The sequence below is a fragment of the Bos indicus genome, chromosome 5 (assembly GCF_029378745.1).
Source record: "Bos indicus isolate NIAB-ARS_2022 breed Sahiwal x Tharparkar chromosome 5, NIAB-ARS_B.indTharparkar_mat_pri_1.0, whole genome shotgun sequence".
In the NCBI taxonomy this organism is placed as follows: domain Eukaryota; kingdom Metazoa; phylum Chordata; class Mammalia; order Artiodactyla; family Bovidae; genus Bos; species Bos indicus.
In genome coordinates, this window is record NC_091764.1 from 71,113,588 (window position 1) to 71,127,526 (window position 13,939).

Below are 13,939 nucleotides of genomic sequence, written 5' to 3' on the forward strand. Positions count from 1 at the left end.
ACATATGTGAAATTTATTAAGTAAAATCATACTCCTACATACTTAGAAAACAAGATTCTTACAAGGTGGATGTTACTGTCCCCACTTTGTAGAAGAAAATGCTAGTCCTCAGAAAGGCTACTGAAATTGTCCGAGACCCCAGAGCTAACAGCATGAGAATATGTTAACACAGGACAGTGTTAGGAAAAATGTAAAGTATCATTATTATCTTGTTTTGCAGATGAAGAAACTGAGCCTCAAAGAGGTTAATTCTTGCCAAAGTCACACAGCTAAGAACTGGGGGAGACCATAGTCAAATCTGGGCGATTTGACTCCAGAGTTTGTGCCTGTTCCAGAAAATTATATTACACTGTCCTCTTTCTCTCCCAGATTCTTTAAATTCAGGAATTTTGGATCTGAGATCCTTGGACTATTAGTAACTCTTCAACACCTAAAATTCTAATAAAATATTGTGATGTGTGTGTGTGTGTTTGTCCATCTAATTTTTCAGGGGAGAGGGTTCACATTTTCATCTTATTCTCAGGATACCAGCACCCCCCAGAATTGAGTAACCACTGATTTTGTTTAATTCTGAAATAAGCCCATCTTTATATAATAGCACCACAGAACACGCTTCTCTGAGCTTGAGGGGAAATAGAGCTCTCCTGCCCATCAGAACGCTTGAGAAAAGTAATTCACACAATAACGAAGAACGATCTTTTCATTTTAACCTTCTCAAGGAGGAAGCTTTGTTTTCACTCCTTTCCTTTTAGCTTAAGCTCATTTCCACTTTCCTATTCTTGCTGGAAATTAAGGAGAGCAGATTTATCCTCTATAATACTGTGAATAGCATAGTAATATGGAGATATAAAGACAGAGGTAAAGGATAGAAAGATGGAATCCAAAGCACTCACAGACAGCTTGGGTTTGAATCTCAACACTTTGGCTCACTAGCTTGTGTGACTCTGCAAGTTACAAAATCTCCCTGTCCTTCACTTTTCTCATCTATAACATGGGATGTTAGCAACTGTGGAGGTATCTGTTGACACATATGAAAATAATGTAGGTAATCTTCATTGGGAATTTGCTATTGCAAGATTCTGTTCCAAGTGCTTTTTATGTCCAAGATGTTCACTGTGTATGCATGTACAGGGGAAAGAGAGGTGGGGAGTGGAATATGAGTCTGTGGCTGTATTTAGATATGTCTGTTGTCAAGAGGATTATTTTTCAAGCAAACACTTTCCCCTCAGCCTTCTTAACATCTCTGGATCAGCCCACTGCTGAGCTTGTCTCAGTCATGAGATACCCCAATATGAGCTTCTGGATTTGGGTCAAAGACTCCACTTGGGAGGTGAGTACAGCCTGGCTTCTGAAAGCATCCAACTCACCATAGTCCAGGGCCCGCTGAGTAGCCCTCGCCTTGATTCCAGGGTAAATGGCCTGAGCAGATGAGATGTAGAGATTCCACAGGAGGAAACATCCCCAGAGGACTTGGACTTGGGCCATCTTTGTACACATCTGCAATTAGCCAACATTTAGAGTTCCTTTATTATGCTTTCTCATTGCCCAATCCAACCTAACATTTCTAGGTTTTCTTATTTTCATTGCTTACTTCCAGAACTCACTCACTCACTCCATCCATCCATCCATCCAACCATCCATCTAAACATCCATCCAGTGATCATTTATTGAACACATCAGAATGTGTTCCAGGTGCTGAAGATGTAGAGATGACCCATGTGTGACCTCTGACCTTTGCTTTCCACAGAATAGTGGGTGAATTAGACATAAACCATGGCACCCCACTCCAGTACTCTTGCCTGGAAAATCCCATGGATGGAGGAGCCTGGAAGGCTGCAGTCCATGGGGTCGCTGAGGGTCGGATACCACTGAGTGACTTCACTTTCACTTTTCACTTTCATGCATTGGAGAAGGAAATGGCAACCCACTCCAGTGTTCTTGCCTGGAGAATCCCAGGGACGGGGGAGCCTAGTGGGTTGCCATCTACGGGGTTGCACAGAGTCGGACACAACTGAAGTGACTTAGCAGCAGACATAAACATACAGATAATTGTAACACAGTAAGATATAGTGCAATGCAATACAAGAGTCTTACAATAAATGTAACAACTTGGATATACCTTGGGAAGGATATGCTTTGGATATGAAAGTGGGATGGAGGAATTCTTGAGTTCTAGAACAAATGATTCAGGAGTTTGGAAAGGTGGCCTCAGTGGATGTGAGACAACCACTTATCTGCTTTAAGATCATTGTTGACTCTCCTTTGCCCACAGGACAAACAGGTTTAAGCTCTTAGCATGGCAATCAAGGCCTTTCATAACTGGCTCCGGACTTCTCCCATGCTCCTGACCCTCCTCTCCTATCTCAGTGAGGGTAGAGCTCTGAGCTGTCCACACTGAGCTATTTACTGTCCTTCCGTTTGTCAGTTCTCTCACAGTTGAGGGCTTTGTCTTTAACCCTCGCAATATAAACATACATGCATGTACATCTCTTTCTGTCTCTCTATTTTTGCGTCGCATGCCCACATCTGTCTGGTGAATGCATCCTCCAGGGCCAGCTGCACAGTTCCTTCTGGGAAAACTTCTCAAGTGTTCTTCTTCTGGTAAAACTTCTCAAGTCAGGTCTGTCACTTCTGCCCCCGTCCTGTTAAAGCCCTCCAGTGGTTCCTTATCTTACTCAGCAAAAAATCCAAAGCCCTTCTACCAACTGCAAGGCCCTGCCCTGCTCACACCTCTACTTCCTCCTTGACTTTCCTTCATAGACATACCTGGCTCATCTGGACCCAGTCTCACTGGCTGACTTGATCTTCCTTGATCACTCTAAGCAGCCTGGATCTCAGGTCTTTACACTTGTTGTTCCCTCTGCCCGGCAGAGACAGCTTCCAGAAACCACGTGGCTGGGCCTTTCACTTTCTTCAGGTATTTTGAGCGATATCTCAGTGAAGCCTTTCCTAACCTGTCTAAACGAAACACACTTCCCATGACCTCGATATTCCCCATGCCTCCCTTGCTGCATTTTTTCTCCAAAGCACTAGTCATCACCTAGCATGGTTTCTAGTTACTTGTTTATTTTCTATCTCTCCTACTAGAATTTTAAGGCTTCACGGAGAAGGACTTCATCACTTCAGCACCTTGAACACTGACTGGCATCCAGTAGGCAAATATTGATTGATTGAATGAATGGCTTGTCTCTTCTTTGAGACTATGAAGTGGGCCAGGCATGACTTTGGAGGTCCCACAGTACTCGGAACAGTCCTTGATTTTCATATGTACAGTCCTGCATTGTGATTGTCTTGTCTGACTTACTACTATGATTCCAGAGCCTAGTACAATACCTGGCACATAGAAGACACATGAAAAAACTTACTAAACATCTTCTCCAAGGAGAAAGACCGCATCTTATTCACTGTTATCTTGCTAGTGCTTGACATATACCAAATGTTCAATGTACACTTACTGAATTAATGGATTCAATGAATTAATGTCACTCCATTTTCTTGATGAATGAAGCAGAGGTAGCAGCAACATCAGTGATACAGGTTTCTTCTAATGACAGTAGAGTTGGTAATGCATTTACAGGCCTTGTTTCTAGTTCTGGGAGTTTACAAGCTGGGGGACCTGTCATTCCTGTATTCACATGATACCCACGGAGTTAACACACAAATGTGCAACTAGTTAGGGGAGCACTTGAGGGAGTGGTCAGGGAAGAGGGAGTTGTAGGAGCTGTGTATTTAGACAGAGGGAGGAATCAGGCCAGTTGGGGCAGGGAAGTACCCCAGAGGGGCTGGGATTCAGGAGCAGTCCAGATGAAGGGGAAGGTCACTGTAAGAGGTGTGTGTGTGTGTGTGTGTGTGACAGAGAGAGAAAGAGAGAGTATCTCTGTGCTTGGCCAAGATAAACAAAGGACTTCCCTATAGCTCAAGTGGTAAAGAATCTGTTTGTGATGCAGGAGACCAGGGTTCAAGACTTGAGTCAGGAAGATCCTCTGGAGAAGGAAATGGCAATCCACTCTAGTATTCTTGCCTGGAGAATTCCATGGACAGAGAAGCCTGGTGGGCTATAGTTCATGGGGTTGCAAAGAGTCGGACATGACTTGGTGACTGAACAACAACAGAGAAAACAAACATTTTTGTGTGCCCTTGGGTAAGACCATAGAAATGGGAATGCTACGAAGTAGACAAAGGGGAGTTCCAGAGAATTTATCTGAAAGGAGCACAGCAGTCTGACCAGGGGAGGGAGTGTCCGAGTAGGGCTACTGCTGGCTTATGCTGGGCTTTTGTGTGAAATGAGAAAGGATGCCCTCTGGAGATATACCAGCCTCTGTGGGACCAGCAGAGAATGTCCCAGGAAAACCCCACACGAGTGTATCCAGCTTGGTGGCAGAGAAAGGGCTGCTCCTCTCACCCCTGGGGCTGGCATTCTGTCCAGTGCACAAGCTTCCCCACTCATGCTATGGGTGTATGCTCAGACTGGTGAATACTCATAGGGGACATTTTGCTAGAGGGCCATGAGATCGAGAAGTAGAGTCTTGATTTGTCCTGTATTGCATAAATCCACCTTCAGGTATGAGAAGAGGCTGGTTCAGTCAACCTGCTTACATTTGTCAGCGGATCTGTATATCCCTTGTCCAGAGAAGTCCCCAAACTCATCCCACTATTGTTATTGTTTAGTCACTAAGTCACGTCCGACTCTGTGACCCCATGGACTGTATCCCGCCAGGCTCCTCTGTCCATGGGATTCTCCAGGCGAGAACACTGGACTGGGTTGCTGTTTTCTTCTCCAGGGGATCTCCCCAACCCAGGGATCTAACCTGTATCTCCTTCATTGCAGGTGGATTCTTTACCATTGAGCCACTGAGGAAGCCCAAACTCACCCCATGCTTCCTGATTAATACCTGCACTTAGGCTGTTGCCCTTCACTTAGCCTACAGAAAGTCTGTGCATCCTTAAGGTTCACTGTAAACATAGTTCTCCTTCTGAAGCCATTTATGACTTCCCTAAGCTAATCTCATTTCCTTCTGAACCCTCAGTCAAAATATATATTTATTCATGTGCCTATATTTCCTTTTTTTACTTATTGTCTGTCTCCTCTACCAGAATATAAGTGCTGTGAGGCCAAAGGCCTTGTCTGGCTTGGAGGTTTCAGAGCCTGAATCCCTCAGTGTCTTGGACGCAGTGAGTGACTGATAAGTACTGATAGAGGGAATCAATGAATCATAAGCAAAGAAATAGCCTTTATTTTTCCCTTGAATATAACATACCTTATTCTTCTAGGAACACACTCAAGAGAACCCCCTGCCCACGCGAGCCAGGTGCCAAAATGTCCAAAAGAGCAAAGTGAGCCCAGCAGAGAGTTGAACACAACATAGACATTCCCAGCAGAATGCACATACACGGAGGTTTATGCATACGGTGGAATATTATACAGCAGCGAAGATGGATACCTCTAGCCGCACACAACTAAAAGGAATAGGATTTATTTCACTCTACATTTTATTATAGCTCTTTGCAGAGGTGGTTAAAGCATTTACACACTAGCAGAGCATATTCATCCATTAGAACAGATGGTGGCCACAGTTCTAGAGCAGGGCTGGGGAGATTAGGTCCTGGATCATGGGTGGGACAGAGGAAGTCTTGGAGGAGTGGCCACTGTGGGTATACTGGGGGGTGGGGTGGGGGACCCAGAGCAGTGACTGTTTGCTAATAGATACTGAGGTATTTCAATATTTTAAAACTGCTATGACCTTATGCCCGGAGAAGGCAATGGCACCTCACTCCAGTACTCCTGCCTAGGAAATCCCATGGACGGAGGAGCCTGGTAGGCTGCAGTCCATGGGGTCGTGAAGAGTCGGACATGACTGAGCGACTTCACTTTCACTTTTCACTTTCATGCATTGGAGAAGGAAATGGCAACCCACTCCAGTGTTCTTGCCTGGAGAATCCCAGGGATGGGGGAGCCTGGTGGGCTACCGTCTATAGGGTCACAGTGTGGTGTCTCAGCTGTATGGACTTGGTCTTGGTAGTAAAGGACAAGCTACAGAAAGAAACTGGACAGTGCAGGGGGCAGGGCCGGGGTGCAGCTTGAGGAAGATAAGGTGAAGACAATACTAAGGAAAGCACAGAGGAGCGAGAGCGAGAGCGAGAGCCGAGGACAAAGAATTCCGGTAGGAGAAGAGGTCTCTCTGGTCAAGCAATGAGTGATCTGAGGGTTGGGGGAAATATGAGGAGCAGGATAAATGAGTGTGAGGCTCTCCATGTTCTGGGAGACAGGATGATATCAACAGCATTTTATACTCAGGGTGGATGCAGGAGTTAGGTCCAGTTGGACACTAGTGAGCGACTGAACATGCATAGCATGCCATCTATCCTAGGCCTTCCTCGATCCTTTAGCTATCCTGGGAGTGGTCCAGGGGTCCTTGAGAGAGGGATAGGTAGAGATGGATGGGACAATGGGAGTAAGAGGAACACTCCTGGGCCTTAGATTAGTGGCTATTTACCAACTGGTATAGAAGTAGTTCCACATTTTAACAAAGGATGAGGCCAAACTGATGTGTAGTTATGTTGATATCACTGTAGGCAAAGAACTGTAAATGGGGGAGTCATGGCTAGGCAGGCATAAGAGAGTTTTTTTTTAATTGAAGTATAGTTGATTTATAATATTGTATGCAAAGCAACTCATATATATATATAGATATATATATGTATGTGCATATATATGTATATATATATGTCTGCTCAGCCACTTGAATTGTGTCCAACTTTTTGTAACCCCATGTACTGTATATATGTGTGTATATATATATATATGATATATATATCATACAGAGACACACACACACACATAGATTCACACACATATATACGTGTGTGTGCTGTGCCAATGCAGGAGATGCAGGTTCGAACTCTGGGTCGGGAAGATCCTCTGGAGGAGGGCATGACTACCCACTCCAGTATTCTTGCCAGGAAAATCCCATGGACAGAGGACCCTGGCAGACTATAATCCATGGGGTCACAAAGAGTCAGATACGACTTAGGAACTGAGCATGAGCATGTATGTATATGGTTATTTTCCATTATAGGTTATTATAAGAGAGGGATTTTTAAAATTAATTTTTTAATTGAAGGATGATAATTGCTTCACAAAATTTTGTTGTTTTTTGCCAAACATCAACATGAATCAGCCTTAGGTATACATATATCCCCTCTCAGAGAGGGATTTTTTTAAATGAGGAAAAGATTTCATAATAGTGGAAAGAAATGAATGTTAGACCAAAAAGTCTATACCCATTAGATGTATGCAAAGTAAGGTAGAAATTATCTCTGCCTGGTATATAGTAGGATCTCAATAAATATTTGCTAACTTACTAACCAACTGGCTTACAAGATTCTTGTTAGCTAAGGAAAGTTCTAGAAAAGGTTGAAAACAATGAGAAAACCAAACTATCATATAAATAGTTCTTCATTTCTACAGTGAAAAACCACAATAAACCAAAGCAGAGATATTACTTATGAATGGAAGAGCAATTAAAATGATAAATTTATAGTTCTTCACAATTCACAAAACTCACAACACTAGTATATTTCTGCCATTTTAGACATATGGATACAGAGGCTTAGAGAGTTCAAATGACCTGTCCAAGATCCCAGAGTAAGTCAGACTCTGGGGAATCAAACCTGTTCTTCTGGCTCCTAATTCTAGTGTTTATGATTTTTTTTTTTCATTTAATGACTTGACAGTACTACACTTTTCATTTTTATCTGGGAATTTTAAATAGGAGTTGCTTGATGCCATCTTTTATGTGGAAAGATTCATTAAGTGTCTGGAAATGTTCAAGTATCAAAGTGCAAATCCATTTGTATTCTCTTGGGCACAAATGGAGTTTTAAATTTCCTTCCAGCAGCCAAAAAACCTGTTTTCACTTCTTGGTTCAAGGAAGTTTCTGAAGTGGTCTACTTTGACGGAGATTTAGGAACTCAAAGCTGCATATAGAAAACACATATTTTTCTTCTCGAAATTTTATGAGTGAGTAAAATTACTGGGCTATAAAGGAATATATTGTATGTAACTTTCAGTTGAATTGTTTGGTTAGGATGATAATTTATGGGCAGGGGAGGAACAGAATCTTGTCAAACAAGGAGATGACTCCTAAAAGTTTAGGTAATTTGGCTGACAAGTAAGGACAGGGTGAGTTGCCTGTTAAAAGAAGGGGTCAGGATGATTTAAAAACCTGCTAGCGAGTTACGTGTTTTGTTGCTTCTGAGGAATTCTTCTTTCCAATACTCAAAGCCTCAAAAGGCATTACATTTCCATACCAATATCCAGACAGAATAATACTTCTAAATTAAATGGCTTTTGCCTGAGCCATTCTGTTGACTAGAAATAAGAAAACTCACATACGACTTAGGAAAGTCCTGAGAAATATCAGTGTACCATTACTGCTCCTGAAGGAGAGCTTTGGCAGACTCTGGAAAAATTAAAAGGTGTGTTGAGTGAATGAAATGTGTAGCCTTTAAAATAAAGGCAAAGTTTGAGAAATTAAGTTCAATTGGTTTAAAGAAGCCTAGTCTATAAGAATATTCCAACCTAATGGTTAAGACAGATAATAAAATTGGTAAGAAGTTTAAATCAACAGGTATGGAATATAGGCAGACTTGAAGAATATTTCAAGGGATTCAGCCCACACATTTGATTTTATACCAAGATCTCTAATAACAAGGGCCTTGAAAATTTACCCCAAGTCTCCCCACCCCCATCCCCCAAAACTCCATACTTAACACATAAGAGTTACAAAATTCAGGTCGATGGGAAGGCTGTTTGCTCAGCAGGATCCAGGTCACTGTTGTGGTTTAAGACCTGATCCCAAAGCACAGAGATCACTGAAGTTCCTTAGTCTTGGCCACACCAGTCGAGAGACAAGTTAGAATTTCCTGCCACTGTGCTGGGTTCCCCACTGGAATGGAGGCAAAAGTAGAAGTCCAAACTATTGAGCCCCACTTTTGAAGGATGCAGAACTAAAATATGTAGTCTAAACCAACTCTCATTTTTATCTTAGGGCTGTTCACAGTTTTCTGGGTGGGCTGAGTGACGTAAAGAAATAAAGCATAGAAAAGGCTAGGCAGACCAAAATAATTCAGGATGTGTGACAGCCGGCTGTTCAAGGTGCCCTACCAGATCTGGGTCATCTCCAGCAAGAGGGTAGTTCCCGTTGGGACGCTGTGCACTGGCAGAGACTTGAAGGTGGTTCAGGCTTCAAGTTGATTCAATCTTGGTTCAAGATTCTTACCTCAAGAAGAGGAAGTATCCAAAGCCAGGGAGCGCCTTCAGTTCCCTCTGCCTTTGAAGTTGATGTGTTCTCCACTGGAGCCTTGAACTCATCTGCTGCAAAGATGATAATTAAGTCTGAATCATCTAGTGGTGAATCTTTTTAAAAAGCCTCTTTCAAAATGTGACACATAATTGCTTCACTTCAGTTACCCAACAACATGAAGACATGAATGAACACTTCAGTCTCTACCTAGATGAGCAGACAATGCCACCTATGCAATAATTATCTCCCTAACACACACACACACACACACATACATGCACGTGCGTGCACACACACACATCCTGAGAAATTATTATGCCTACTTTACCAGAAAGCTTCAGAATTCCAGTGTATTAAAAAAAGGTGTGAAGTTGTATTGAATTGGAAGAGGAAGACTTTTCCTTTCTGGGAGAGTAAGCTGGTTTCCCTCGGTCAGGCTGCCTGTACTGAATGTTGCCACTACTGCCAAGGATACCTTTTGGACTTTCAGTGGATCAGATTCATTCTGAAAGCATCTTGATAACTAGGCCAACCTAGTTACCATCTTTATCTTTCAGGGTAGGATCACAGAAAGTATCTCTAACTATCAGCTTGTTTTTCAGATTTTTAATGACTTTCACTCCCAGCATTCCTCTAAAGTCAGTTTAGGTGGGTTCATCGACTATTTTGGAACTTGGTATCTATAGTCTCTAAACCCCATTCCCCATGTTTTAATCATTGCACTTTAGATGGCCAGGAATCTGATTACATGAAGCATCAAAGGTCTTAAGTTTACAATTTAAGATGGGGTGATCCACTGTTCTGGTTTACCCAGGACACAGGATTTTCAGTACTAAAACCAGGTCAGTTCAGGAAAACTAGGAAGAACAACAGGCGTGTTTGCTTGGCATTGTCTGTACTTCTGACAGCTTTTAAATTTCTCATCTAGCACAGCTCCAGTTATAGGTACCTGTTTAACTTCAGTTTTCTTAGGAGTAAAGTGGGAATAAAAATAGCATCTACTTTAATAGGTACTGGTGAAAAAAAGATGTTGATAGCTGTCTTAGTCTGTTCAGGCTGCTATAACTAAGTTTCACAAGCCAGTCTAAGCTCAGCTAAATGTATAAGCTAAGACATAGCTTATAAACAACAAATTTGTTGCTCACTGTTCTGGAAATGGGAAGTCCACAATCAAGGAGCCAGCATAGTTATGTCTTGATTAGGACTCTGTTGCTCAGCAGGATCCAGGTCACTGTTGTAGTTTAAGATCTGGTTCACAGCTAGATTCTTTTGGCTGTATTCTCACAGGGTGGAAAGAGTTAAGAATAGTTTTGGAGCCTCTTTTAGAAGAAATGAATTTCCTAAGTGCTACCTACTAATAACATCACCTTTTGGGTTAAGATTTCAGCATATGAATTTTGGAGGGACACAAACATTCAGACCATAGCAGTAGCCTAAGTGACCTAGGAGAACGTTTGAACTGTAAAATGCTGAAAAATTTTTGTGCTGTAAAGTGCTTTTGAATTGTAAAGTGCTGTAAAATCTTTATTCATTGGTATGTGGTCAGTCATATCAATGGTGATAGGAGCCTGAAGATACTCTCTTCATAGAATCAGTTATTGCCAGTCATCATAGACTAGTTCATTCATTAAATCCACAAATATTGGACACCTACTATGTACAAGTTCCTTTCAGTAAAACAGACAGAATTCATGTCCACATGGAATTTAAATTCTAGTGGATGGAGATGCAAAACAAACAGGCAAACAAGACAAACCAAAATGTGTAGACTGTGATATGCTAGGGAGGAAATAAAGGAAAGTAGTTGATTGTGGGGCGGGGCCGGGGGGGGGAGGTGTGTGGTCTTGTAATTGGCAGGGTGATGCAACTGAGGGGAGAAGTGCTTCCTCTGTTAGGACGGCTCAGGAAGGCTTCTCAGAGGAGGTGTATCTGAGTTGAGATCTGATCATTAGAAGCCAGACCGAAAAAGCCCTGAAGGGATTGGGTGGAGGGAATAGCCAAGGTGGGCCGGTGTGTCTGGAATGCAGTAAGGGCAGAAATGATGATATTAAACATCTAAATGGCTACGTCAGGTGGGTAGTTGGAGTTCCCAGGAGAGGTCGACTAGAAATATGAATTTCCGAGTCATTATCCTTGAGATGGAATTAAATCTGTAGAAGTGGTGAGGTCATCCGAGGCAGTTCCCCATGGTACATGTCCTACAGGAGGAGGATGGGGTCATTTCAGGTGCTACACAGGTAAACACGTGAAATTGTATTGTATTGTATTTATTTTAGTGTATTATAAAAAGCCAAGAACCAGACATGGAAGAAGATGAATGACATAATACATTATATGGGGAAAAGTTTATCAAGCACCTGTGAATATTTCTTTCCTTCCCTCTGAATCTTCCCTCGGAGGCAGCACTGCTGTCTCTCTTCCTCCATCCCCCTTCTCTCTCTCTGATCTCTCTCTCCCCCACCTCCCCAGCAGCTTCTGCCTCTACCTCCACCTCCTGCTTCCCCCACCCCCAATCCTGTCTTTCCCATCCTCATTCCTTGTTTCTGTCAGGGAGACTTAGACCTTGATTAGCCTCCTATTTGCATCGTCAGACCCATTAACCAGCTGCATAAGAATCTGCTCCACTTAAAAGCAAGCTGAAGACTGTAAAATACAAATAATTGTATATTTTCTGATGCAAATACTAATTTTTATTTTTGGCACAAAATACTGAAACTCTAACCCAAGTCAGTGTTGTGAATCCTGGGATTTTGGGCACAGGATTTGGAGAGAAGTCTTGGGAAGTGTGGCCTGGATGAAGGAGAGGAGACAGGATGTGAAATGGGTGGAGGAGGAACCCCATCCTGCAGTCCTTGTGGTTCTGGCCTCACACAGACTTGCCCTGCCCACCCCAACTCTGGGAACTTGGGCAATTTACTTATTTCCTTTGGGTCTCAGAGAATCTTCTATAAAAGTGGTTATCACATTTACTTTGAAAGTCATTATGAGAATTAAACTAAGTGAGATAGCATATGTTAAGTTTTTCCTTCACTGTCAATAATTTAGATGCCCTATTACCTGTATTTTCTCTATTATTTTCAATTAATAATTTAAAAGATGTTTTAAGCAAGTTTTACTTTGAAGTACTGTACAGAGTTTAATGTTCATGATATTTATATTTATTTTGTATGTTTATCCTCTATTAGGAAATTAATAAAATTTCCCCTTTAGATAGCTTCCCCTTTTAAACAAATTTATATACACTTTAAGAATTGGGTTTATTTATGAAGTAAATAATAGTACAGCTCATGCATGATGTGGAATAATTTTGGAAAAACAGCCTCAGATACTTGGAGTTTAAGACACGAAGATAAAAGAGAGTACAGCTGGTCTGTTTTTGTTTTATTTGTAAAGGGTATTAGACATTACCTCAAGCCTTCCTTTCTGTTGGAAGAATCATTTTCTAGTAATTTGCAAAATTCATCATTAAAAACAACAAAAGCCAGCAACATGATATCCAGATATCCAGTTTCATTATTTATTTTAGTCTTCCAGATTTAACTAAGGATTTGCTGGGAATTCCTACTTATCCAGCCTACCTATGATGACAACTGAGAATGCAAGACTAATTTGGTTGGTTTTCAGTCGATAAGTAATGTCTAACTCTTTGCAATCCCAGGGACTGCATCATGTCAGGTTCCTCCATCCTCCACTGTCTCTCAGATAGTCCACTGAGTCAGTGATGCTATCTAACCATCTCATTCTGTCGTGCCTTTCTCCTCCTGCCTTCTAACTTTCCTAGCATCAGGGTCTTTTCCAACTAGTTGGCTCTTTGCATCAGATGGCCAAAATATTGGAGCTTCAGCTTCAGTATCAGTCCTTCCAATGAATATGCAGGATTGATTTCCTTTAGGATTGACTGGTTTGATCTTCTTGCAGTTCAAGGGACTCTCAAGAGTTTTCTCCAACCCCACAGTTCGAAAGGATCAATTCTTCAGTGTTCAGCTCTCTTTATGGTCCAACTGTCACATCTGTACATGACTACTGGAAAAACCATAGTTTTTACTATATGGAATTTTGTTGGCAAAGTGATGTTTTTGCTTTTTTAATACGTTGTCTAGGTTTTCATAGCTTTCCTTCCAAGGAGCAAAAGTCCTTTAATTTCATAGCTGCAGTCACCATCCACAGTGATTTGGGAACCCAAGAAAATAAAAACTGTCACTGCTTCCACTTTTTCTCCTTCTATTTGTCATGAAGTGATGGGACTGGATGCCATATTTTAGTTTTTTGAATACTGAGTTTCAAGCCAGCTTTTTCACTCTCCTTTCACTTTCACCAAGAGGCTCTTTAGTTCTTCTTCACCTTCTTCCATTAGAGTGGTGTCATCTGCGTATCTGAGGTTGTTGATATTTCTCCTGGAAATCTTCATTCCAGCTTGTGATTCATCCAGCCTGGCATTTGGCATGATGTACTCTGCATATAAGTTAAATAAGCAAGGTGACAATATACAGCCTGGTCGTACTCTTTTCCCAATTTTGAACCAGTCCATTATTCTATGTCTGATTCTAATTGTTGCTTCTTGACCTGCATACAGGTTTCTCAGGAGACAGGTAAGGTGGTCTGGTAGTCCCATCTCTTTAAGAATGTTCCACAGT

The 13,939-nt window shown here is 41.9% G+C and overlaps 1 protein-coding gene across 1 annotated transcript in view; it reads right to left on the reverse strand.

Annotated features, from left to right (window-relative positions):
• The window catches only part of BPIFC (BPI fold containing family C), a 44,268-nt gene extending 34,711 nt beyond the window's left edge, over nt 1-9,557 (reverse strand). Inside the window, exons 1-2 of the mRNA XM_019960111.2 lie at nt 9,282-9,557; nt 1,368-1,497 (exon numbers count right to left, since the gene is read on the reverse strand). Coding sequence (XP_019815670.2) covers nt 1,368-1,497 — 130 coding nt within the window. The 5' untranslated portion in view covers nt 9,282-9,557. The remainder of the gene's footprint in view (nt 1-1,367; nt 1,498-9,281) is intronic.
• Nucleotides 9,558-13,939: the final 4,382 nt, after the last annotated feature.